Source organism: Aphelocoma coerulescens, chromosome 19 (genome assembly GCF_041296385.1).
Source record: "Aphelocoma coerulescens isolate FSJ_1873_10779 chromosome 19, UR_Acoe_1.0, whole genome shotgun sequence".
NCBI lineage: Eukaryota > Metazoa > Chordata > Aves > Passeriformes > Corvidae > Aphelocoma > Aphelocoma coerulescens.
In genome coordinates, this window is record NC_091032.1 from 10,300,654 (window position 1) to 10,324,836 (window position 24,183).

At 50.7% G+C, this 24,183-nt stretch overlaps 1 protein-coding gene across 4 annotated transcripts; it reads right to left on the minus strand.

The window, feature by feature from the left end:
• Nucleotides 1-1,819: 1,819 nt before the first annotated feature.
• On the minus strand, nt 1,820-20,871 carry AKAP1 (A-kinase anchoring protein 1). 4 transcript variants are annotated; one of them, XM_069033195.1, is made up of 11 exons: nt 20,753-20,871; nt 9,347-10,985; nt 7,928-8,061; nt 7,283-7,409; nt 6,898-7,028; nt 6,637-6,814; nt 5,791-5,941; nt 5,075-5,142; nt 4,111-4,184; nt 3,555-3,620; nt 1,820-3,414 (listed from the first exon to the last, which is right to left on the minus strand). In XM_069033195.1, the coding sequence occupies exons 2-11, from the start codon at nt 10,959-10,961 to the stop codon at nt 3,355-3,357; spliced, it is 2,604 nt and encodes an 867-aa protein (XP_068889296.1). In that variant the 5' UTR covers nt 10,962-10,985; nt 20,753-20,871; the 3' UTR covers nt 1,820-3,354. The 4 variants fall into 4 exon arrangements, with proteins under 4 accessions (XP_068889296.1, XP_068889298.1, XP_068889297.1 ...); XM_069033197.1 differs by lacking the exon at nt 20,753-20,871 and adding an exon at nt 14,203-14,692; XM_069033196.1 differs by lacking the exon at nt 20,753-20,871 and adding an exon at nt 14,171-14,692.
• Nucleotides 20,872-24,183: the final 3,312 nt, after the last annotated feature.

Genomic DNA, 24,183 nt, shown 5'->3' on the forward strand with positions numbered 1-24,183 from the left:
CAGGGAGGCTTTCAGACAATTCAGAAAACAAACAGGAAGCACTTTTTCCACTCACACATAATTAAGTTGTGGGACATACTGCCAGGGGGAACCATGAAGGTCAGAAGGACAAATGGCCTCAAATGCCCTTACACTATGAAGACTCAGAGCCTGTGTGCAGCACCAGGCTGAGCAGTGCTGAGGATCTGGGACCAGGGGGTGTCCAGGCAAAACTGCTCTGACACTGCCCCTGGCAAGGAGCCCCAGGTCTCTCCTCCAGCTGCCATCCTCACCCCTGTTGCCCAACACAGTCAGAATCTTTCATCTATCAGTGCTGGGGTTTGGGGTTTTTTTTTTTTTGAATGGGGTGGGGAAGGAAGGGGGGAGGAAGCAGAGGTGACTGAAGCCAAAACAGCCCCTGAGGCAATGAACTAAAGGCAAGACACACGTTCTCTAATTCTTGCTCAGCAGCCTCCAACACACCAGCTTCCCAGGGACAGCACCGAGGTGGGACTCATGGAACTGTGTGATGCAGTGGAATAGAAGGGAAAATACAGCTTGCACCTCATTTTTCTTTCTTTTTAATAAAAAGCCTCGGCCAGTGAAGTTCCCACGAGAGATGTGCTGAGCCAGGCTCTGGGCTGCACCCGTGGCTGTGGGAGCTGAGCAGCTGAGCCGCTCCTTGTGTCAGTGCTCCACACACCAGTGTCAGGCACGGGCTCCCCTTACTCTCCCTCTGCTCCAAAAACTCTGCCCTCTTCCCAAGGCTCTTGAGGAGCCTTGAAATCAATGTGCCAAAGGGAAATCAGCTCCAGGCTCTGCCAAAGGAGCGGCCCTGGCATTCCAGAGGATCTGGCAGGAAGGTGCTGCTTGCCCAGGGATGGGCTCCTGATCCTGCACCCAGAGCAGGAGGACAAGGGGCAGCAGCCATGGGAAGGAGGCCTCCTAGGAAGCACCTCTCATCCATGGAAAGAGCCCAGAGAGGGGATCTGGGCATCCAGGGGCTGCGTGGCAGGGAGTGCTGGAGTGTGCCGTGCAGCCCATGGAAGCTCTCCAGGAGGCCATAAATGAGGCATCTCCAGAGACCTCATTCATTTCACCCGTAATAAAATTACCACTTTCCAAAGGGAAAAGCCCCTTTGAAGGGCTTCAGTCAAAGCACCCCATGGGACAGCTCAGCTCCATGTGCCTGTGCTCAGCCTCAGGCCTGAGCCAAGGATTACGGGGCTGCTCAGGGGCCACTACTGGATTTATGAGCAGCACAGCCCACTCCAAACCCAGCACAGCCTCGTCCCTGAGGTCTGACAGGGCACAAAGCACCACTGCCACACCCTGATCTGTGCCTTTTCCAAGCAGTCCATATTCAACTACATCCTCCCCCATCTCAATAAATCCACTCACTTTTGTCCATAGTATAAAAAACCTCAAACCTAAAACAGCCACCCCATTAGTGTTCGTGTACAGGCTGAGAGTTGTGATTTTAAAGAAAAAAAAGCTGTGCATCTGTTACCTGCCAACACCTCCTTATTTCAGTTCCTGTCACCCTGCAATGTTCTATTTTACTGCAGTTTAAAAACCAGGCAGCGCTCAACACAAATAGGGAACAGGATGTTCTTCCACAGTGCAGGCCAGAGGAAAACAAGGGACTGGCAGAGCTCCCCATCCCTGTTGTAGATTCCTGACTTCCACACCTCTCAAAGAAGGGAAAACACCAACATTCAGACAAGCCAAACTTTGCCATGAACAATAAGCAGTGACACACCCACCCCATGGGTGCAGAGCAAGGAGCCCAGGGCTGCTCTGATGGAGGCAGGAAATGAAGGCTCTTAAGTCATCACAGTTTCATTAAGACGGCTTAAAATTTGAGCTTTAATTGAAATGGAAAGAAACATTCCAAAAGGATATATTTTTTATAGATCTGAGTTACCAAATTTAGTTTTCCTTGGATGTTACTGCAAACATGAACATTAAATCAAAGCGCCGAACAGGAGAGAACCCCAAGAAAGGATATAACCATTCCCTAGCAGAGGGGATTGGACCAAAGGCTTTAGCAGGCCACTGTCCAAATGTGTGATGCCCTGGCGTGTCAGCTCACAGGATGTGAGCACATCCTTGAATCACCTGAAGCAACTTCTGAGGACTGACTACATCAACAATTTCTGGCAAGCGTCTTCTCTGCCAGCAATAAATCCCAGCTCAATCCATATCTAAAATGACACACATTAGAGGGCATGTCTTTAAGAGAATTAAGTCAGCTTAAATTACTTGAGCGAAATTTTAAATATATAATAGAAATCTAAAAAGGAGCAACAAAAAAAATTGAGAGAGAACACCACTGCAAGAGTAATGCCAAGTTGTTACTTTTTTTTTTTTTAAACAGATCTGTACAGCAACATAGCAAAGGATGCAGCGATCACAATTTCAACCAGACAGCAACCTAAGGGGACACTAATCCTCATACAGCAGAGCTGAGACACTCCCAACATTCAAGTGCTCCAAATAGTTTGGCTACCCTAATGCACTCCATACCAGTTCTACCTATATAGGACATTTTGGTGTGAAAAAGTTTCTGTAAAGTTCCCTTTGTTTCCAGTGTTTTTCTTGTACAAAATATTACAATGATTTTTTTTTATATATATTTACAGACTTGCACGGCTAGAAAAATATAAACTACAATTGGGCTTGGCAAGCAGTTTCTTTTCTTTAAATACATGACATTTCAGAGCAAAAACTGTAGTGGTAACATCCTGCACTCCAAGCCCCTGCAGGGAGAGCAGATCAAGCCTAAAATCCATGATTGCAGTGAGACACGGGAACACAATTCCTCCACCTCCTGGCGCAAGGAAGACACAAGATGGATGCTGTTTGTGCAGGTTACTGGCACAATACAGAAAAACCCATAACTGAACATTAAATTCCTTAATAACATCCATTAATTCCATAGGCAGGGCCTGTTTAAAAAAGGACAACCGATGCAACTTTTGGAAAAAGCAGACACCAAGTTCATGGGGCACAACACGGCCGGAACCAAAGCGCGGTTACCGTTTCGGGGGCCTTTGCCTCGAGCCAGACCCAAAGGTTTTAAGGTTTTTTCCATTTAAATTTTGAGCAGAGGCCAGGGAGGATTTTTTGCTTTAAAGCTACAGTATCTGTCATTATGGCTTTGAACACCCCCTTTCAGGAGATGAGGTATCTGTTCTAGTGAAATGGTAACAGTTGAGCAAAACATGTTTCAATGGACCACAAAACTCCGCAGGCAGGTGTAAACAGGTCTCCTCGGGGGAAGTTGCCAAACCAAATTGTAACAGTGCAAAACAAGATTTTGTCTTTTGTTTTTTCTCTGCAGAAAGAGTTGTCAAGGCATCTAGGACATTGCTAGTAGTCGAGCCACCGAGCAAACCCTCTTTCCACCAGAGTCCTGTTTATTGACACCACCTAAAGGGAGGGGGAAAAAACCCAGAAAAGAGTAGATAAGTGAACGAGCCACAGCAACAAACATGGATTCTGCAAGTTCCTAATCAATAATAGAAGGTTTAAGATTAAGGAGTTTTCAACATATACATCAATATACCCACCTCATCTCCCATCAAGTTCCACAGCTGTATCAGCGGCAGTCCCGTGACACTGTCATAATTTGTGACCTGGAAACACAGAAAAACTTGAGTGTGCAGCAATTCTGGTCCCAACTCACTTACATGGACAGCTACAGCCACTACCAGAAGCACTTCAGAAGAGGTGAGCACTACTGGACTGCAAGCAGGTGCTGTCTGCAGAAGTCCCTGGGACATCACCAGAAGTCCCAGCACAGCCTCTGGCCAGCTGGAGCTGGATCCCACATGTCCATGCCACAAAGCCAGTGAGGACTGGCAAAGCAGTGCAGACCCAGGGGACCCCAGATCCAGTGGACAACAGCTCCTCTCGTGCTCTGTAAACCCATCCCTTCCCCCTGCATCCATCAGAAACAAGAGGGAATACTCATCCCTTCCCAGTCCCGAGAGGTGCTCACGGAAGTCCCCAGCCCCAGGACTTCCCAGGAGCCTGGCTGGTAGGCTCTGGCTTTGGGTTTTATGAAACACAGAGGGCAGGGCAGAGGACACCAGCAGTGCCACCAGCAGCAGACATGTCCTGTACCTGTGCCACGAGGACGGCGCCTCTGGTCATCTCACTGACAGCGGCATCGGCTTCCGGGGAAAAGCGATCCTCGTCTGAGGAAAAAGGAGAACAGAGAAAACAAATGAGGTCTTTCACAGACTTCACAGGCCAGGAAGGACTATTGAGCTAATATTCTCTGGCCTCCTACACACACTAGGCCAAAGAACCCTCACGGCCCAGCTGATCCCGTCCTTGGAGCTGATGGTTCTCCAGGGAAGGGATGAAGAGCTTCCTATAGCCACCAGCCATGATTGTGTGAACACAAGTGGCTGATGAATCAGGAGGCTTTAAAGATAGCAAAGTACATTTCTGCAGAATCTTGGAGCTGCCACTGGTTTTTTGATCCTCAGGTCCCTCGGGGCTTTGCTGACCCTGCACATGGGGCACCACTGGCTCTGGGAACTTAAAAGTGTCTGTACCACAGGTGCCTAGCACCTGAGCAGAGCCAAGGACAAAAGAAGCAAACCAAAGTGTTTCTAGGCATTGACTGACATTGTCCCAGTGCTTGCAGGCTTGGCTTTTGAACACAGAACTTTACAAATCATTTCAAGAGGAAAATGTCAGGTATTTGTCTGCAGATTAAAAACTAAGTTTGCATTTACAGCAGCTCTATGACAGAAGAATTAGAGCAGTTACAGCTACTGCACCTACACCCTGCCAGTCCTGCCAGCTTGCTGCTTAGGACAGTAATTAATTCTCTCCTCCAAGCAGGAAAAGGCCTGGACATTTATCATCTTTCCCCTGGATTCTGACAGGTTATGCCATGCTAGCACATTTAGAAGAACACAATACAATTTTTCCAATCCTTCCTCTTGTCACATCAGAGGCTGCACTGGCAATAGGAGTTAGAAGGTTTAGACAGAATCATGGCTTGGACACATCTGGCATCCATGGAAACCTGCAGGAGAAGGACCAACAAACAGTACATCAAGAGCTCCATTACCTGGAAGTGGCACCACATTGTCAAGTAAAACTTCTGCTCCTTGGAAAGGTAGTGTTAAAAAATCAGACCTTTTAAAGAAAAGAGGATCAGAGTAAGAACAGGGCTTTAAATCACTCCTGCATTCTTCAATATGACATTGATTAATCAAATTGCTCTAACAGGAATTCAGTTTTAAATTAATGACAGTCAAACAAAAAAAAATAAAAATCAGACTATTCTCCCAGCAATTTAAGAGCAGCAATAAATTGTTTGATTAACATGCCAAGCTGGATCAGGCTCCAAGCAAAACCAACCTCCGCCAGGGAGGCTGTGCTGCCTGTCTCCCACCTCTGGGGCACAATCAAGTATTTAATGGGCTTCTGTAAAAAAACCCTGATCCAACACGGCTCTCTCAGCCAGTGGGGCTGGGGCATCAAGAATCAGGAGCTTATTCCTGGCTCATCACTCAATTACACTTTGAGGTCTCCTGAAGGCATCCTCTTCCTCAGCTTCCCCACTGAAGTGGCAGAAGCTGCCATTTCCTCTCCCCTTCCTTCAAAAAAGCCTTGCAGGAGCTTGCTGTGCTCCCAAGAACCCACACTCATTGCTGAGCTGAACCTTTCCACCATTTCTCACTTCAGCTGTGGAAAAGCCTTTAAGAATTCAAACAATACAGAGCCCTCTGATTAGGATTTGAGCCAGACATGGCCTCAGGCCATGGGAAAGGATCTACAGACCTGATTTGCCTGAGTGTGTCGACCTTCACTTTGTCATATCCTCCATAGTCCACATATTTGAGCTCCACTTCATCGGTCTCCTCGAAGTAGCTGATGACTTGAGCCCGGAGCCATGCCCCATCCAGGCCTGGAGCTGCACAGATAATACCAACTGCAAAACACCAGAGTGCAGAGAAGAAAGGCTCAGGATAAGTGGATTTCCAAAAACCAGCACTTCAGGCATGAGCAGTGCTGCTCAGTTATCTATGGAGAACCAACAGCATTTCTTAGGCTGCTTCCATCTTCCTCCAACACCCCTCCACATCCCCAGCAGACCAGGCCTGCAGCTGAGACATGGGACTGGTGGGTTTTACTCTCAGCTCTGGCTGCCACAACCAAGCTGCCCTACCCAGGTACCCAGTTCCCTTCCAGCCTCTGGGTAGTAACAGCAAGGTCTGTCTCCACAAAGGAATACACAACCCCTTTCCATGTGATGCTCCCTTCACTTCACAGCAGGGGCAGACACGGTGACAGGCATGGACACAGTGACACTATGAAGGTCTGGGAGCAGCTCCACACTTTGTCAGCAGAAATACCCCAGATGCCAGGTTGATTGGAAATAAGCTGAGACAGGCTTGATCTCACTCTGAATTTCAACATGCAGCTACGTGGCTTGGGAGGTACTCCAGGGATGAGCAGGGTAAGGGAGAGCAGAGCAACATCTGCACTCTGGCGGTAGTTTAAAGATGAGGTGACATGTCAGCTATCACATCCTCATCCACTGGGAACTTCCCACACCTGACTCAGGGACAACAGGCTTGCACAGGAGCCCAGAACTTTCTCAGTGTATGAGCATCCATGACTTGCCTTCTACCGGAGTGGGCAGGGTTGGAATTTCGGGCTGAGAGTAGCAGGCGAACATCTGCTGGTCGAGGCTGCGCAGGACATGGAACGTGGGGTGCGTGTGCTGCTGCAGGAACATGTGCCCTGCATCCACCTGGTGTGCCACCACCACCTCCACAGTGACTCCATCAGGGAGGAACAGCTGCCGCGGGGAGGAAAAACTGTCATGAGTGTTCTTGGCAATGCAAGCTCCAGCCCCAGCACGGCCAGAGAGCCGGGACTCACCCAGGCGGACACGAGCAGGGAGTGAAGCGGCAGCGGCATCGGCGGAGGGATGGTGTAGATGTTGGTGAGACACAGCTCTTTAAACTTCTTGCCAATCAGGCTCAGGACTTTCTCTACTTGATGCGAGGTCCCTGGAAGACAAAAATCCCACGGGAACTCTGTAGCATGGACATGCTGAGGACACCTCCAGTCCTGTCACTTGAAGAAATACAACTGCCAGGATCCTCCTGCACTGCATCAACAGTGTAAGTTCTAACAGGTTGGCCAGAGGAGTTTTGAAAAGCACTGGACTCAGAAGGCACTAAATCCATTTAAATTCCTTGCCCATCTAATTAAGGCCCCCAAGACACAAATTAGACCATGAATAGAGAAACATTCCACTCACCTTCGATGTGACAGACTTGGGAGTCACGGAAATAAGGTAGTGTTGAGACATAAATTTTGGCACCAGACGCTTGCCTCAAGTAGCTCATAAACCTCCCTTGTTTGCCGATCAAGCGGCCAACTAATTCCTTCAGGAAAGGGAAAAGAAAGCAACAGTCAGGAAGAGAAACGTAGATCAAACATCCCTGCTCTCTGTGGCTTACACCACCCACATTCTCAGTTCCTCTATCACAGGCAGGATAAATACAAGGCAGTGCTGGACCAGTGCAGACTTCAGCTGGTCTGGGACGAGTCCAGACCAGTAAGCACAGTTCATTTTGATAATCCTGTGCTCTTAATACCTGTGTACCCTCAAAGCCTCGTGGAGGCTTTCAAAGCATTGGACTCCCAGACTGGGTGGAAGATAATGGGGAAAAACAAGTTCAACAAGCACCATTCCCCTGGGTGTAGCCCTGGAGTGCTGCTTATTTACAGTTGTGCACTAGATCTTCACTCCTGTGAGTCCTAACGGGTGCAGAATGCTCCAGTCCTCCTGGACTTGCTGCTGATCTCCCTGGGAAGGCACTGGGCCAGCACCAGACAGGGAGGACCAAGAGGTGGCTGTGTAAGGCAGGGCAGGATGGTGAGCAGGCCAGCAGCTGGTTACCTTTGGGACCTCAATTTCCCAGATAACGAAGTCGGGCTTGCTGGATCCTCCTTCCAGCTTCGCATTCTGGCGAGCCACTGTCTTCCTCATGGCACTGCCACTGTCCACAAAATCCACACTATTTACATCTGAACCTACAAGACAGGCAGAAGCATTCAGACAGCCCCTGTGACCCACACTTACATTCCCACCCCAAAGGGAAGGGCTGCAGAGTGACCCCAGTGCCAGGTGTGCCCACTATGAGGGGTGGTATGGGGCTGCCTCTTGCCCAAATTTGCCCTGTGCTTGAAGAAACAAGGTGCAAGAGCTGAACTGTATTTTGTTCCCAAACCAAGGGTCGATACCAGGAACATTTCTGCTTGGGAAAGGGACAAACTCCAACAGCCTCCTCCTGATCAGATCCCAGATACAGCTGGTGGCACATAAGCTTGGTCCTTCCTCCACATTAACAAGCAGAAGCATGATGATCCTCACTTGCTTGCAAGTATTCAGACCATGCAGTGAGCCACCAAAGAGAAAAATGAACCCAAGAGCTGCTTCACATTTGCCACATCTTAATGGGTAACACAGCACAGAGGCTGAGAAAGGCCAAGAGTGCAGCTGCTGGCACTGACTGGCAAAGGGAAGATTTAAGACTCCCAGCCTGGACATGAAGGTCAGCTGGTGACCTGTTGTCCAACACTGCCACCTTACCAGCTTTACCTGCTGTATTCCCCGCTCCCTACCCTCAGGGTCTCAGTGCCACCAGGCTCCACAGCTCACTTCCGGGCCTTCCTGTCACACCAGCATTCACAACAATGCGACATCATTCTCCTCCTGGGGTTACTCTCACTAGTGAAAACGTTCTGTGGGTTCCATCCTTCACTGCTGGCAAATTCAATCCCCATGTCTTGCAACAAGCAATGTTCCAACTGCTTTGTAGCAATTACAAGAGACATCCCCAGTCATTAAGGGCTGTTGGCACCACAGGGCCCTACAAAGGATTTGAACATCCATCCCCAAGGTCACACAGGCTAATGTTTGCTCAGACAGCTTTACATGTACTGCGCCAGGCACACATCATCCAGCATCTACAAGGGAAAAGCAACACAGACAGATGGGGGAACGCCATGAATACTGCTCCCTGTTGGGATTTCTTGGCATGCACTTGCCCTTCCAAACAAAAAGGCTTCAGGGTAATTGCTCTGCAACCAGCTGATTTTATCACAATTCATCAGAGCTCTGCTCTGTCTCCTCCAGCAGCACCTCAGAAGCTGCCTCACCTTCCTGTCAGCAGCAGCCCATAAACAGGGGTAAGCACCCAGGGCTTCCTGGAGGTCACTAGAAACCACTGGCATGAGCAGGTCTCACACCTGCAAGGTGCTCCCCAGCAATGCTTGTTCACCATGTGTTCTGCAGGATGATTTTCCAGTCCCTTACCTTCTGAATGATCTCCATCCGTCCCTGGTGCACTGCTACACTCCTGACTCAGGTCTGGCCCATCCTCTTTTAGGATCCCATTGCTGTAGGGCACTGTGCTGCCCTCAGGCAGCCCAGGAGCAGGGGGGGTTTCCCTCGGTACCAAGCTCTGCTCGGCAGACATGTCTGGGGCTGAGGATGTGCTCAGCGAGTCCGAGTGCTGGTCTGATGTGACAGACAGCACTGTGCTCTGCAGGGTGTCCTCTACACTCGTCCCACCTCCGGGTGTGTGCGTGCTGTACCCAGAGTCCTCCATGGCCAGAGGGGACTTTTCCAGTGAGTTCTCCACACAAGTCCGATCATCTCCTTGGGACTCCCTGCACACCTGGCTCTTCACCCGACAGACCTTTGTGTTTCCCTGAACAGGGCTGTCCCAACAGCCGTGTGATGAACAGCTGGAATCTGTCACACCCAGACTCTGCTCCTCTGCACCGCTCCCTGCAGCCACGCTCTCACTGGCTGCTGTGGCTCCCTCCACAAGCACCTGACCAGAGGCAGCAACACTCTCCATCCCCAGAGGTGCCTCAGCTCGGCTGGCAGTGGCCTGGCAGAGCCAAGGGGATGCATCCCCTGCAGAACCCGACAGCACTTCCTCAGTTGCTGCCAAAATGACCTTGGAAATGATCTGTATTGCTACTTGCTCAATTTTCTCAACTTCCTTGTCCAAACTCACTCCCCCAATCTTCTCTCTTTCAGACTCATTTCCTTTAGGCTGTGTGTCCTTCTGACACACTGGTACAGTACCAGTGATTGACTCGGACATCTCTTCTTCCCTGGACTGCTTTGGACAGGCAAATTCCAAACTCCCTGGTAACACACTCACTGCAGAATCCTCGTGACCTGATACAACTTCAGCTTCCTTGAGAAAGGCTTGTGGGGCATTGGCTTCTTTCTCCAATCCCAAGCAACGGGCTGTCACAGAGCCAGTATCCGACTGCACAACTCCTGGCATCTGCTTTTCCTTAGGGGGCTTAAACGAAAACTCATCTGACTGCTCTGCGTTGCCGATGTCCTCCCTGACTCCCAAAGACTCCTGTGTCGGGGGTGGCTGCTGGCCTTGCTTTGTCCCCGAGCCTGGCTGCGGTGCGTGGCTCAGCGCCGCGCTCCGGCAACACTCGGTGCTCTCTGAGAGCAGAGGGGGGGAGGCACGAACGGGGACACCGCTTCCCTCTCGAGATCCTATCGATTCCAGCTTTTCACTGTCGTCCTCGCGGGTGCTGGGCCCAGCTGTCGCTGCCGACAGGTCTGGGAGGTCCCGTGAGAGATCCGGCCTCTCGTGAGCTGGGCGCAGGAGAGAGGGCGTCGTCGGCCCCGCGGACAGCAGGGAGGTCAGGGCTGGGTTCTGCAGGCACTCTTCTTCCGACGGAAGAGGCAGTCTTCGAGGAACACATGCTTCTGGTTTGGAACGTGAATCACTCTCTGATACTTCTTCCTGCTTCTCCCTTTGAACGGCTATCGCTTGTTTGTCGCGATAGCTTGAGTGCTTTTTTCTCCAGGAATAGATCCACCAGCAGCCAAGAAGTGCCAGCACTCCAGGAATGGCATACGGGACGAAATTGCGGAAGCGTAAAGCCATCTTGCAGACCCTCAGCAGTTATACCTAGAAGCAGAAACAGAAATCACTTTAAAATAGTCACAGGGAAGGTGACAGGAAGGCTGAAGTCCCATAAGTGACTTGAGATATTGCTATTAGCACGGTCAGGCTTGTTTTCCAGCTGCTCTAGAAATTCACATCTCTGCTCTGCCAGCACTCCACAGAACAAGATCCTTACCCAAGACTAAGGATATCTGGACATATCTCATCATTATACTCCATGACTTAACCCTACCTCACCTCTGCATTTAATTTCCCCTTGTTTCCTCTGCCTCACACCTCTGCACATCAGTCCTGCCCCCAGGACAGCTTCCAGCACAGCAGGTTCCTCCAGCACCAGGCTGGGCTCACAGCCCAGCTGGACCGCAACATTCCACAGCACAGGCTTGGCACACAGCAGGGCTCCCCAGCTCTCCCCTTGAAAGGCAGCACCCCATTCCTGAGGGTTCTGGAGTCTGATGACACATACTTCTATCAAGCCTTAGGAACCCAGCTCTGAAGTTTGTTCTACGTCCAAATCCACTACACTGACAGCTGCCACTCCCCTGACTCAAAAGCTGACAGCTCTCCCTTTTCCTCTGCAAGGCCTGTGACTTATTTCCCACCTAGACACCCAGTCATGCTCCTTCACTGGCAAGCCTCACCTGGGTCACACGAGGCAGGGCTGCCATGCCTTTCCTTTTGCTTGAGGAATGTCTGCAACTGGAATGCAAAGCTAAACTGTTACCACATCCCAAACAGCCTTGCTGCAAAGCACTTACAGTTTATATTTTCACTGCACAGGAATTAAAGCAAAACACCACGTGTCTGAGGGTGCTTACACAGACAGGCTTTAATCCAAACAGCCCTCAAGACTCTTGCCAGCAAGCAACAAAAATAAAGATTGTTTTCAGGAGATAGCAAAATCTTAGAAATGGGAGCCACCCACTGGAAAAGAGCATTATCTGGTTCCTCTTTAGAAGTATAATATTTCTGTGACAAGAAAAGACAACCAAGGCAGTTGGCCCCATGCTCAGTGTGTCTCAAACAAAAAACCCCTTCTGTTATCAGGCAAGTGCCCCAACCGCAGCTCCCAGTGCAACACTCCTTCAGGCCACAATCTCCACAAGGAGCTGATGACATTCTAGCTGAGGGACAAAACCATGCCTCCCTCAGGCTCAAACCCAGTGTCAGAGCCTCAGATAATTTAATATTCACTCCAGATGTCTCACCTCCTGCAGCCACACTCTCCATTCCACAGGAGCATCCACACAACTTCAACCATGCTAGCTGAGACCCTGCCTTGCTTCCTGCAGGGCCCAGACACTGAGGCACACAAATGAGTGAATGAATGGCAAAGGCAGGGACTAGAAAATTGCTTGTTCAATCCCAAATTAAAGGTCAGCTGCAGACATGATTTAAGGAGTTCAGTAATATCCCCAGTACATCACAAATAAGGCATTCATGTTGTTCTACACAGGAGAATGATGAGTGTGTTCATCAGACATTTGTATCTGATTAAATAAACTAAGTAACTCAGAAGCAACTAAATCCCAGTTACTTCCAGCTGTCTGTACGTAGTCAGGGAGCAGGGCTCACTGCTGAGGGTGAAACCTCTGTTAATGGCAACATCTGGGATCTTGGAATTAAAAAACCAACAAACCTATGCAGTACTGTGGCTGTTCGGTGTTTGGAAGCTGGCAAATGGAAAGGGTGAAGGCTGTACATTCCCAGGACAAAAGGTTCCCCTTTATGCTGCCCAGCACAATGGCACATTGTGAGCTGCAAGTGCTCATCTGCTGCGTGCCCAAGTTGTTGTAATTAATGCAGAACTACCCTACAAGCTGTCTCTCAGGCATACTACAAACCCAAATTAAAGTAGCTCACATAAGTCCATTCCCAGCAAGCATTCCCAATTAAACAGACAGCCCTATTATTATCCGATTCCCTACTAAGTTGCACCAACTGTCCAAACAATAGTCCCACACAGCTCTGCAGCACAGGGAGACAGTCGCAGGATGCCCCACAGAGGGACAAGCCTGTCCCAAAGTCTGGCAGACAAAACAGTTCTATGAGTCATTCTGAACATTATCATCATTTAGGATAAAGATCTTCACTCCTCTGTGATATCTGGATGAGTGGGAACTACTGGATTAGCTGACGGCTCCTTGCAATGCTCATTTGATTTTATGTTTTTAATTTATTATTTTAGCCAGAGCTGCATCACTACCAGTGATAATGTTAAATGGGAATTCCACATCCTCCCATCAGATAGAACAGGCTGAAAGGCAGTGGCTCTCCACGAGATACCAGCAGATATCCCGGAGTGCTGGGTTGGCTGGGGAACAGCTCAACACCAACAAACATCTCCTTACACAGACGTGGCAGGAGGGCTCTGGCAGCCGGATCTTGCTATGCTGGTCACAGCCTGGCTGTGTGTGATGCCTGAGGACAGCGGGTCAAACCTGCCCATCCCAAGGGCTGGGACACTGCTCCTCCTCCATTTCGTCCCCAGGAGAGCTCCCAAAGCTCACACCCACTTCCCAACCTGTCCCAGAACAGCCAAGCCATCTCCCTGCTGCTGATCTGACAGCCAGCTCAGGACTGCAGCAGCAACTGGATCATTTTAACACGTGGGGGGAAGAAAGCCTGGGATTTTCCTGCCAGCAGCAGGACAGAAAATGGCAACTTGTCAAATCACATGCCCTCAAGCACTGCCAAGTGGGAGAAAGCCCGGCCCCGGCAGGCCCCGCGCTCTCTGGGCAGGAGGAGCCAGCTGGGAAGCGCAGCAGCTCCAGAGGCTCTGGACAGGAGCGGAGCAGCCTGTAGGAGCCAGAAGCCGCAGAAAACGCTGGATCTCCAGCACCATTCCCAAGAGGCAGGGCCCCATCAGCCCTGCACCAAAAATAGTGCAGGGCTCACGCACTGTGTGCGCTCACTGCAGCGCCAGCCACTTCCCCTTCCCTCTGGCACGCCGGGAATCCAGCCTAAATGTCACACCTTGTACCATGGGGCTGAAGAGCTGCAGCTAGGGCATGAGACTTCTCCAACACACTAAATAATTCCCACACCACGTCAGGATGGGATTAACACACCAAGGGGAGAGCAGGGGTCAGTCAGATCTCCAAGTCTGTGTCCTGACTTGATTTATGGAAAACTCCTGGTAAAGAGCAGGCAGACGAAGACAAGAAAAGAACGCACGCATCACCTACCTGAGAAAAAAAGCCAAGGGGAGCCAACTTACTCTATTCGTTTGCATTAAGGTCCCAGAGCAGTTCTAAGCCACCTTGTTTCCTGGCCAGGACACAGAGCCTTCAGCACTCACAGCCTTATAAGGTCAGAAATGTTCGCAGCATGAGGTTCCCGAGGACACCAGATAATTCATTCTCCAGGTCCAAGAGGAGTTCAGCAAGTACTTGCTCAGAATTTCAGGGTTTTCTACACACAAGGAGGTCTGTTCTGAGGGCGAGCTGCTTTGAGTCTCCACCAGGAGAGAGGCCACAGTGACTCCCAAGTGACTGAGCCCCCATGCTCTGCAGGGATGTACCCTCAGCCAGTCCCAGTTCCTCTGCTTCCCTCTGCCCCTGCACTTGAGAGGTTTTCAAACCCTGAAAGCTGTGGAAATCAAGGCTGGAATTAAAGCCCGTCCTGAAAGATCACAGAGCAAATTGGAAATGCAGCTTCAATAGCAAGGCCAGGATGCCTCCTGACAAACCCTGTAGTTAGTGAAGCAGCACTTGGGAAATAAATACTATCTGGGTGAAAGAGAACTGGACAGGCTGGCACGGTTCAAACTAAATGGGACCACGTGGGCTTTTAAAATTTTCTATGCTAAAAATAACTGGTAGCACATGCTCTGCCTTATATGAGGCATAAGAACAGGAGTTAACAAAAACCTAAGAAACTGGAGGCCCTACTGTTAAGATTAAAATAAGAAAAATTGCTGCAATGAAACAGACGTAAGGACTTACATAACCCACCCTTGGCATGAGGCATATTTTCATCGAAAGCTGAATTGGCACGTGGCACTGCATTATCTAACTGCAGCTTCTTTGTGCTTCATACAAGATGAAGGAGGCAGAACATCCACAACGGAGGGACCTCCTGCCAGGTCCTGCTGCAGCACTTGGTTCCAGCTGTTCCAGCTGCAGAGCACAGGGGGTTTTCTGCCATGCAGGTCGGCAGCACCCCCGGGGCTGAGCTTACAGGAGGGAGCTGTGAAGGCACAGCAGCCTGTCAGCCTTTGCATCACACACTCTGGATCACCAGGGTGTCACTCGGCCACCAGACTCCACAGCCTCCCCCGTCCTCTTCTTGGCCAGCCTGGAGCACCCCCCATCAAACCCAACACCACCCAGAGCCAGGAGCTCAGACGGTGTGACTCAGGAGCTACAAACACCCAGAGACAGGTAGGAGCCAGGCCAGCAAGATCTCAAACTGGGTGGCACTTACTTTAAAAAGAAGCCAACAGGGAAGTCTCTCTGTACTTAACTAATTAAAGGCAAGTGCTCTGCAGCAATTTCTGCTTCAAACAGCAGCACTGAAAGACTAGAACAGCAAGAGATACCCCTTAAGCAACACCACCTTTTCACAGCCCAATGAACACGGGCTATGAGCCCAAGGCTCCTCTGTGAATGAAAATTACCAGTGAAGCCACTCCACAACCTTAGAATATTTAAGAACAAGCAGTCTCCTATTTGCAAAAGGATAAATTGTGACTTAAATAAAAGGCTGAAAAAGCTGGTTGATGTAGAGCTAAACTAGTGCTCTGGAACAAGAAACACCACCAACACCAGGCTGTCTTTTATCTCCGAGATAAAAACTGCTTTCAGTGTAATCAGCATCAGTGCTGTTCCTACAAGAGCTCAGTCCTCACTCTCAGCTGGAGCTGCCACACTGATTGTTGGTTCTGTGTGTTTTCTCCCACTCAGCAGCCCAACCCTGGCCCAGCACAGCTCCTGCAACAGCCTTTGCATGAATGCAGGACTCAGAACAGTTCCTATGTATCTCTACACTCAGAGCTTTACAATAAAAGCATCAGCTTAGCCAACCTGTAGAGTTTTTTTAGTAGATGTTTTGGAAATCATCAGGAAGCTCACAGGGACACAAACACTGACCCCCAGCAACCCTCAGCACTGCTCTCATGGACTCAGGCAAGGCCCTGAGTATTCCTACTCTGCAGTAATGAACAGCTTGTAATTAACATTAACCCTATCAGGTTATCAAGCTCCATACTGCACTTTATATCTTATTGCCTCCCTGCTCCAGTTGTTTCACTATTTATAGTTTCCTCACCCAAGTTAGCGTCTCCCTGTGAATCCTCTACTGCAGAGGGAGGCAAGAGAGCTTTTACCCCACTTTCCCAGAGAAGTCTTTCAGATACTTCAGCAAATGTCAAAAACTGCTTCTGCACCACTTTACCAGTACCCCCACAGTACAGGCAAAGCAGCTGTTATTACCTTAATAACCTATCAACACATCACAGAAATTTGGACTTGGGAAAAGTTTTATCATCTTTCATTCTTTCTGCATTTTCACTCAGTCTGGAGAATAGAACAAATTATTTTCCAGAATTTCAGAAAAAATACATCCAATACTTAGCATTTCATGCTTGCTTCTACACAAGGAAGCCAATGCAGCCCTTGCTATGGGCTACACAGTGTAGTGGCCACTACATGTACAGCTTATAAATGAAAATTTAAAAGCAGCCACCTGAGTCAGATGCCTGGCATCTCTATCAATTTCCACAAAACAGAGACTAAACTAACCAAGTGCTTCCAATATACTCTGCACAGGAGACAAAAAACAGGCTTGAATTTTCAAGGAGACAGAGCAGGGAGGTTTACATCAAACACACTGATAGGGCTGCAAGAGCCAAGAGCAGCAAAGACCAAACAGGTCCCCAGGTATCTGGGGAGCAGCAGCAGCTCCGCTCACAGGATGTTCGCTGGGCACAGCCACGAGACCTTGACAAACAAGCTTCCCAAAACAAGAGCTGGACTAGGCTCAGGCAGAAAAGCAAAAAGCAGTGGAGTCCTTTGCGCCCAAGCCTTAGCTTGGGGAGAAGTTGCAGAAGCGCCTAGAGAGGGAGGACAGCAAACAACAGTGAGGAGGGTGCCCTGCATTCACCTGTGCTGGGAGGGAACAGCAAAGGCTCACTGAGAGCTGCTCATGGTGAGTGAGCAGGAAGACACTTGTGTGCATGAACAAGGGCTATGAGGAGTGGCACAGCACACTCCAACCTGACCAGAGAGATCACATCACTGTGATCCACACCACCCCAGCACCCCCAAGCCCTTGCGGGGCAGCTCTCACACACAACAGCCTCCCCCAGAACAGGGGCTGCTCCTCTCCTCAGCTTTTCTTAAAAGGCAAAGCCAAGGCACAGATCAAGTGACCTTCTTACAGCCACATGGAGCTGGAGGAAACACAAGAAATGGAAGACAGGTATTCCATCTGGAGAGATGGGAGCCCATCCTCAACGTGTAATTCTTAAGGGAAGGGATATGCTAATTTTTCCTGCACCCCTGAACACCAAAGAATTCTCCCTAACCCTGCATTTCAACAAGAAACCGAACACAAGCCCAAGTTCATAACAAAAGAGGCTCCACTTTAAGGAACAGGAAAGTACAGGGTCACAGCCCTAAGACTTGTGGGGTTATACACTGCAATCCCTGTCCCAGACAAAATTCCCAGTTCCCAGGTTCCCCCCCATGCAAAGCTAAGGCCCCTGATACCCGAGGCACATGAAAATCATGAACTTTTGCCAGGAACTGCTGCTATTTATACCCAGAGTCAAAAACCAGCCACAGCACATGGCAAGTTTCTCATCCTCAGTGCCAGGTGGCAGCAGAGGTCAAAGGCAACCCCGACCAGGACAGGTCTGCAGCAATGATTTATTTGCTCAAAAAAGATTTTAAATGATCTTTTATGAAATACTCATCTCTGCTAGCAGAAGTGTACAGGAGCCAAAAATCCAGTCAGCTTCCAGCTGACAAAATGCAGGAGCAGCAAAGTTGACCAGAATCCACGTGGTGGACAATAAAAAAACATTCAGTGAATCAGCTGAAGACAGAACATTTGAAAAAGCAGTTTGGGACATGCAATTATCTCCCCTTCTAGCAATCCCCATGAGAAAAAAATGCAACAGCTTCAATTTCTAGGAAATATTAAACACCTGCTGAATAAAATAGCTTTTTCTGAATATCTGAGCATGGCTGCCTGAAGTTAATCATCACTTCATGAAGTCTAACCAGCCATTTGCATTAAGAGCTCCACAGAAGCACTGCAGTTAAAAATCAGGATTTTAAAAAGGCTAATCATTAGATCAGAAACATGAAACAATTATAAGTAATTAATGCTGCAATTAATGCTTTTTATTAGGTCTAGATGTTGCTACGGGCAACTGGGATACCAGCCCTGATTCTATTACAGGCTCCCTGGACGCTAGAAATACCTTAAATCGTTTTTTCACATCAGTTAAGTGCACATGAAGGATGAGAGGCACAGATAAGTGGGCTATGTTGCTTTAAAAGCATTATGCTCTTCAGATAACTGCTCCTGCAGAAGTGCACTTGCTCTCCAATCCTCCTGCAGCCAGCCTGCAATGTTTTCAAAGTGAAGAGAGTCTCAGCCATCACAAATCAAACTGCTGCTGGCTCTGAGAGCTTTGGCTGCACTCCTGCTGCAAACTCCTGTCACAGTTAACTCCATAGGGAATCTGCACCTCTGGGAACAGAGAAACTGTGGTGGATCTGAGCTGCAGGTCCTGTCAACTCACATCCTGAGCAGTGAGGGAATTCCTGTTACGCCACTTCAGGCATTGTGAAGTGTCTAGGTTAAAGCCAAGGCTTTCTAAGCAGTTCATAATTTTCAGTTTTAGTATCTCAAAGCATCTCCAGAGCTCTTTCCAAAGGAATCTGGTTCCTAGGAGGGGTTTCTAAACCCAGAGTGAATACAGAGAGCACTCCTGAGTAAGAAACAGCTACTGACACACATAACAACTGGGTTCCTGCGCTGCCATCCACACAGACCCTCCAACCCCAACATATCATTAGTTTCATGTCTGAGAGCAAACAGCCTGGTGTAGAAGACACTGCTACAATTGTGGTGAGAGATTGACCTGCATAAACCCCATGAGAGCTTTAAAAAGTCCTTCAGGAGCTCAATGAAACACTGAAGCAGAAGTTGAGGGACTGTCAGGTGAGCAAGACCAGGACAGCACACGAGGCATGAATGGATTCCAGTGGATTCTATCCCACTTCAAACACTGCTCAAGCTCAACAGGCTTCTTCTCCCTTTTCACTTACTCAAGAGTTGTCATTTCCTCCAGTGCATTTGCACTTTGCAGCACATGGAAGCACACCAGGGAATTGAGAATGACATACACAGAATGAAGCTGTGCTGCCCTTTTTCAGAGTCACAGGCCCATGGGCATCACTAGAAGACAGGTACAGGAGGTCAGCGGGTACCTGGACAGTCCTTCACCCCTTACACAGGCAACTCATTAAAAATGAGGAGGTTAAATAACTTGAACTGGGTCCTACAGTGATCCCAGCAGAGGAGCAAGCTCAGCTCAGCTGCTCTGTCAGCTCTGGCCCAAGTGCTCCCAAGGAGAGGTCGGGTCCGGGGAACTGTGCTGCACTCCCACACCCCACGTGCTCGTGGCCCAGCCGCTCTGCAGAGCCACAGCCACAAAGCCAACAGCAGGAAAGCCAAGTTACACCAGCACTACGCCTTCTCCAGCAACCAGCCACCTCCTTCCACCTGAGACAAAGTCCACAGAGCCCGATAACGCTCGGCAGGTGCAGCACGACCCTGGCAACACAGAAAGGCCCTGACTTTTCCCAAACAGATGGGCTGTGGCCAAATGCAGCTTTTGGTGCTGTTTCCTGCTATTATGGATAACATCCACGAAGAGGATGCCCTTGCTGAGATGCCTGTCCATGCTGTGATCCCCACCTCATGGAATTACTGGATCACAATAAAGAACTTGGCACGGCACAGATCAAGTTGCCCATCGCTGGAACAGGAGTAACTTAGATCTCCCTTGCTTCAAAGAAAGAAGCAAAAGAAAGAGCAAACAACAAGGATTCTCCCAGAAAAGCAAGGCTACCAAAACATCACTTCCTCAGTAGCAATATAATTTAATTCCTTTGCTCCTGCCTATAGTCTAAGCTGTCTTACAAACAAAAGGAGTCACTGCAGCACATTAAAAGTTTTGCTAATAACAGTTTTTACGGCCATTACCATAACACAGGCAAGGCTTGCCAGACCAGACACACAGCAGACAGCACAAGGTGCCTTAACCTTCACTGCCGAGTCTGCACCGCCCGTGCCATCTCCCGCCCTCACGCCAGCCAGCCGCGGCCGACCCCGAGCGGGGGAGCCACCGCCGCAGCGCTCCCCTCAGAACGGGCGAACCGGCCCGGCCGCTGCCGGCCGGGAAACCGCGAGCACAACACACAAGCGCGCCGCAGGGCTCAGAACGGCCGCTCGCCTCCCCGCACCTGCCCCGCACGGCCCCCGCCCGCCGGTGCCCGCCGGGCGCTGCGGCACGACCGACCCCAGCGCACGGCTCCGGGATCCCCGCGGGGCCGGAGCGCTGACCTTGGGCCGCGCGGGAGCGCTCCCGCCACGGCCCGCGCGAAGCACGGCCGGGAGCGCGGCGGGGCAGCACCCTCAGCGGGGCAGCACCCTCAGCGCCGCCGGACCGGAGCGCCGCCGCTGACAGCCGCGGCCGAAGGCCCCGCCACTCCGCCAGCGGGCGGGCAGCGGCCCAGGGCGGTACTTACGGATGTTCTGGCGCGGCGGAGGAGCCCAGAACGGTGCCGGGCCCGGTCCGGAGCGGTGCCGGTGCCGCCCCACGTGCCCCGGCCGGGCCGCCCGGCTCGGACATGCAGCGGCACCGCCCCGCCCCGCCCCGCCCCGCTCCGCCCCTCTCGCGAGAGCGCCGCTCCCCGCGAGACTCCCGCGCGCGCGCGCAGCCCCGCCCCGGGCCCTGAGGCAGCGGCGCCTGAGGGAGCGCTCGGGACGGGCCCGGGTGGTCCCGGCCGAGATCGTTCCAGCGGCCCAGGCTCGGAGACAGTCCGGACGCGCCGCCTCCCTCCCCTCCTCCCTCTCTCCCGCGGTAGTCGCGGGACGGGCGCAGACGAGTCCCGTGGGGCCGCCGAGGCCCAGCCCGGCCCCCTCGCGCCGTGTCCCGCATCCCGGGCCTCTCCCGGCCGCTGCACTGATGCGGGTTTGTTTCCCACAGCCCCGCTCCCTGCCCGGCCTTTGCCGGGTGCTCCGGTCGGGCCTTGGGCACCTCCACAAATCGTTTGGAGTGGCTCCTGTCACTGCTGTTGAAAGCTGCTACAGCATCCTCCGCCTGCCCGGCCCCGGAGCCAGAGCACCTCATTGCCTGCTAACACAGCCAGACACGCGAGCAGTGAATCTGAGCTTTAGACAGAATTTTACACAAACGTTAGGCTGGTGGTGACACATTAGTGAGCAAATATTAGCCAGAAGCTACAGCAATGGATTGGAATTGCAAGGCTGAACCAGAATGAGAAATTCAAGTCTGTTCAGGCAAGGTTATTGCTTGGCTCCAGCAGCACCAAGTTGGAATTAATAGAGACTTTTCACGTTGTTGTGTAATACTTGTGACATTTCCCCCCAGGCTTTTGGCATCCTTACAGGAGATCCAGTGTAAATGATTTCTGTGTCCCAAGGAACCTCAGGTTTTGGGGGGATACACAGTAGTGAAGCACGGCTGGTCAGCGCTGGCACTGCCACGCTCTGTGGGCTGTGTGACAGCAGATTCCAGGACAGCTCTGGGCAAGGCACTCGGAGGAGACTCTGGGAAATCGTTGACGCTGTTCTAAGGAGGCTGGGAATTTCCAGAGGAGGCTGGTGAGAGGCCTCAGGGTGTGGCAGGAGCAGCCCAAGCAGAAGCCAGGTCTTGGGAAGAGTGTGCTGACCCTTGCGGGGCATCACTGGGAATTCTGTGTTACTGTGACACCGGGAGGGGCTAGGCCTCCACCCTGGGTCTGTGTGGGAAGAGTTGTTTGGGAGCGGTGCATCCTCTCTCCAAACAATCCAGCGGAGTTGCATGGTAGCACACGGAGTGGCAGGAGCCGGGTGTTGTGGGTGCTGCTCCTTCCCATGCAGCCAGGCAGCTCAGAGCGCACGGGATGCTGTGCTGCTTTAGGGCTTCTGAGGAGACTGCTCTGCGTTTGTCACTGGACCTATCTTTGTGGGGACAGGTGGCTCTGGATTTCCCAGTGGAACAACTTCAGCTGCTTTTTTAAATCTTTTGGAACTTTAGCAGCAAAGTCAGAGGGAAGCAGTAGGCCAGGAAGAGGTGGTTCATGCTTTGGGCCAGGGAGCAGCCAAGCTAGAGTGAGTTATAAACCAGACCAGCTCCTGGGGGTATCCACTGGTGGCCGCAGCAGTGCAGGAAAGTACCTCAAGGCTCCCTCCAGCTTGAGAGCCTGAGCTTTCTGTTCGTCCAGCAGTCATGGATTAGCCCCAGTCAGCCTCCTCCCTTTGCAGTACCCAGGGCTCATCCTGCAGAGCCACTGCTGTTCCCAGAGCTCACTGGGTGTGAGCAGCACCCTCTGCACCAGGTAATGCTGCACAAACCTGCTGCACACACCTTCACTGCAGGCACGGGGGAGCTCAGGGCTGCGCTGGCCAGGCTGGCTGAAGCCAAACCTGCCCGCTGTTTATTGACACGTGCCCGCAGCAGGCAGTTGGTACGTGAGAGTGTAAATGAGTAACTTGGAGAAATCACAGTCCTGTATAAGCAGGATTGCCCTTCCTAAATCACTGATTCGTGTAAGTATTTTTCTGTGAAAGTTCCTGATTTGCCTCAAATCTTTTTGTTTAGAGCAGTTGGGAATTAATACTAAATACCCACCTAAAAACTACAAATTGTGCCACACATAAAGTGGAAAAATCCATCGGTGTGGAGACTTTGCCCTTTTGATGTCACTAATCTAAGGATCTCAGAAGTTTGTCCGTTAAGAATTCCCAACTTGGAATTCTTGGAAGTTACAACAGTAACTTGGCTGTTACTGTTGGGCAATTCCAGTGTTTACGGTGCCTGGTGGTCAAACATTCAGGGATTTGTCAAGGTCACAGCCACAGCCTGTGTCAGACACACATGGGGACCAGAGCTGCTGAAGCCTCTTGTGGACCCGGCCATTTCATTGCCCGGTGTCCTCACAGCCCGAGGAGGAGGAGGAGGGCTGGGTGAGCAGCTCCTCAGCGTATGCACCGTGTCTTGCTGCACAGCCAGCTCTCCTGGGCAGACCTCGCTCTCCCAGTACCTAACTGGGGCTGGAAGCAGCAAAACAGATATTTCCAGTTTGTCTGAAGGACAGTATGCCATGAGAAAAAAATATTAAAATACAATTTAATAGTTCAGGGGGGTTTTCTTGAGCATATAGTTACTCCTGGCTATTTATAGCACTGTCATTTAAATATCCCAGAAGATCCCGTCATCAGGTTTTTTCACGATTCCTTTGAAGGACAAACCCATACTTGTTTGAACAAGTCACATCATGGGAATTGTTTTTCTACGCTCTCCACCCACACAAGCCTGGGAGTGATTTTCATTTGAGAGCTTCAGCAGAGGAGCAGCCAACTGAGGAGCCCCTGTTGCAAGGCACAAAGGATTCACACCTGAAAATCCTAACTCCAGTAGCGGGGAAGGCATTTCACTGCTCTGAGAGGGACCCAGCACTGCACAGCTGCAGGAGGGCAGCTTTGGCCATTAGTTCTGTGACACAGGTGACTCATCCATCACCTTAGAGCTGTTTGAGTTCAGGTGTTCTGTCCCCTGTCCTTAGAGGGGTCTGAGGGAACACGGACACATGAAACACATTTGGTAATGGCATAAGTGACCAGGCAGAATCCAATCCTATGACAGGACCTAAGGGAACAGGTATCGCCCATTCACGTGGGACAGTGCTGGGGCACCTTCACCAACAGCTCTGAGCCATCCTGGGGTCAGCCATGAACAACTTTCTTTCTTTTCCTCCTTGTGCAGTTCTTAGCTCCAGAAAAGAATTCATATCCTAAGATAAGTAAGTTCTGCATTTTTACTTCATTATTTTCCTTTGTAAAATATTTCAGCAGCATCAGCTGGGCAGGGGTTTTGAAGCTATTTCCTTAGAATTGCCCGCTCCAAAGGTGAAATTTTCCCCTAAATACAGTTTTTCCAACTGTATACATAACT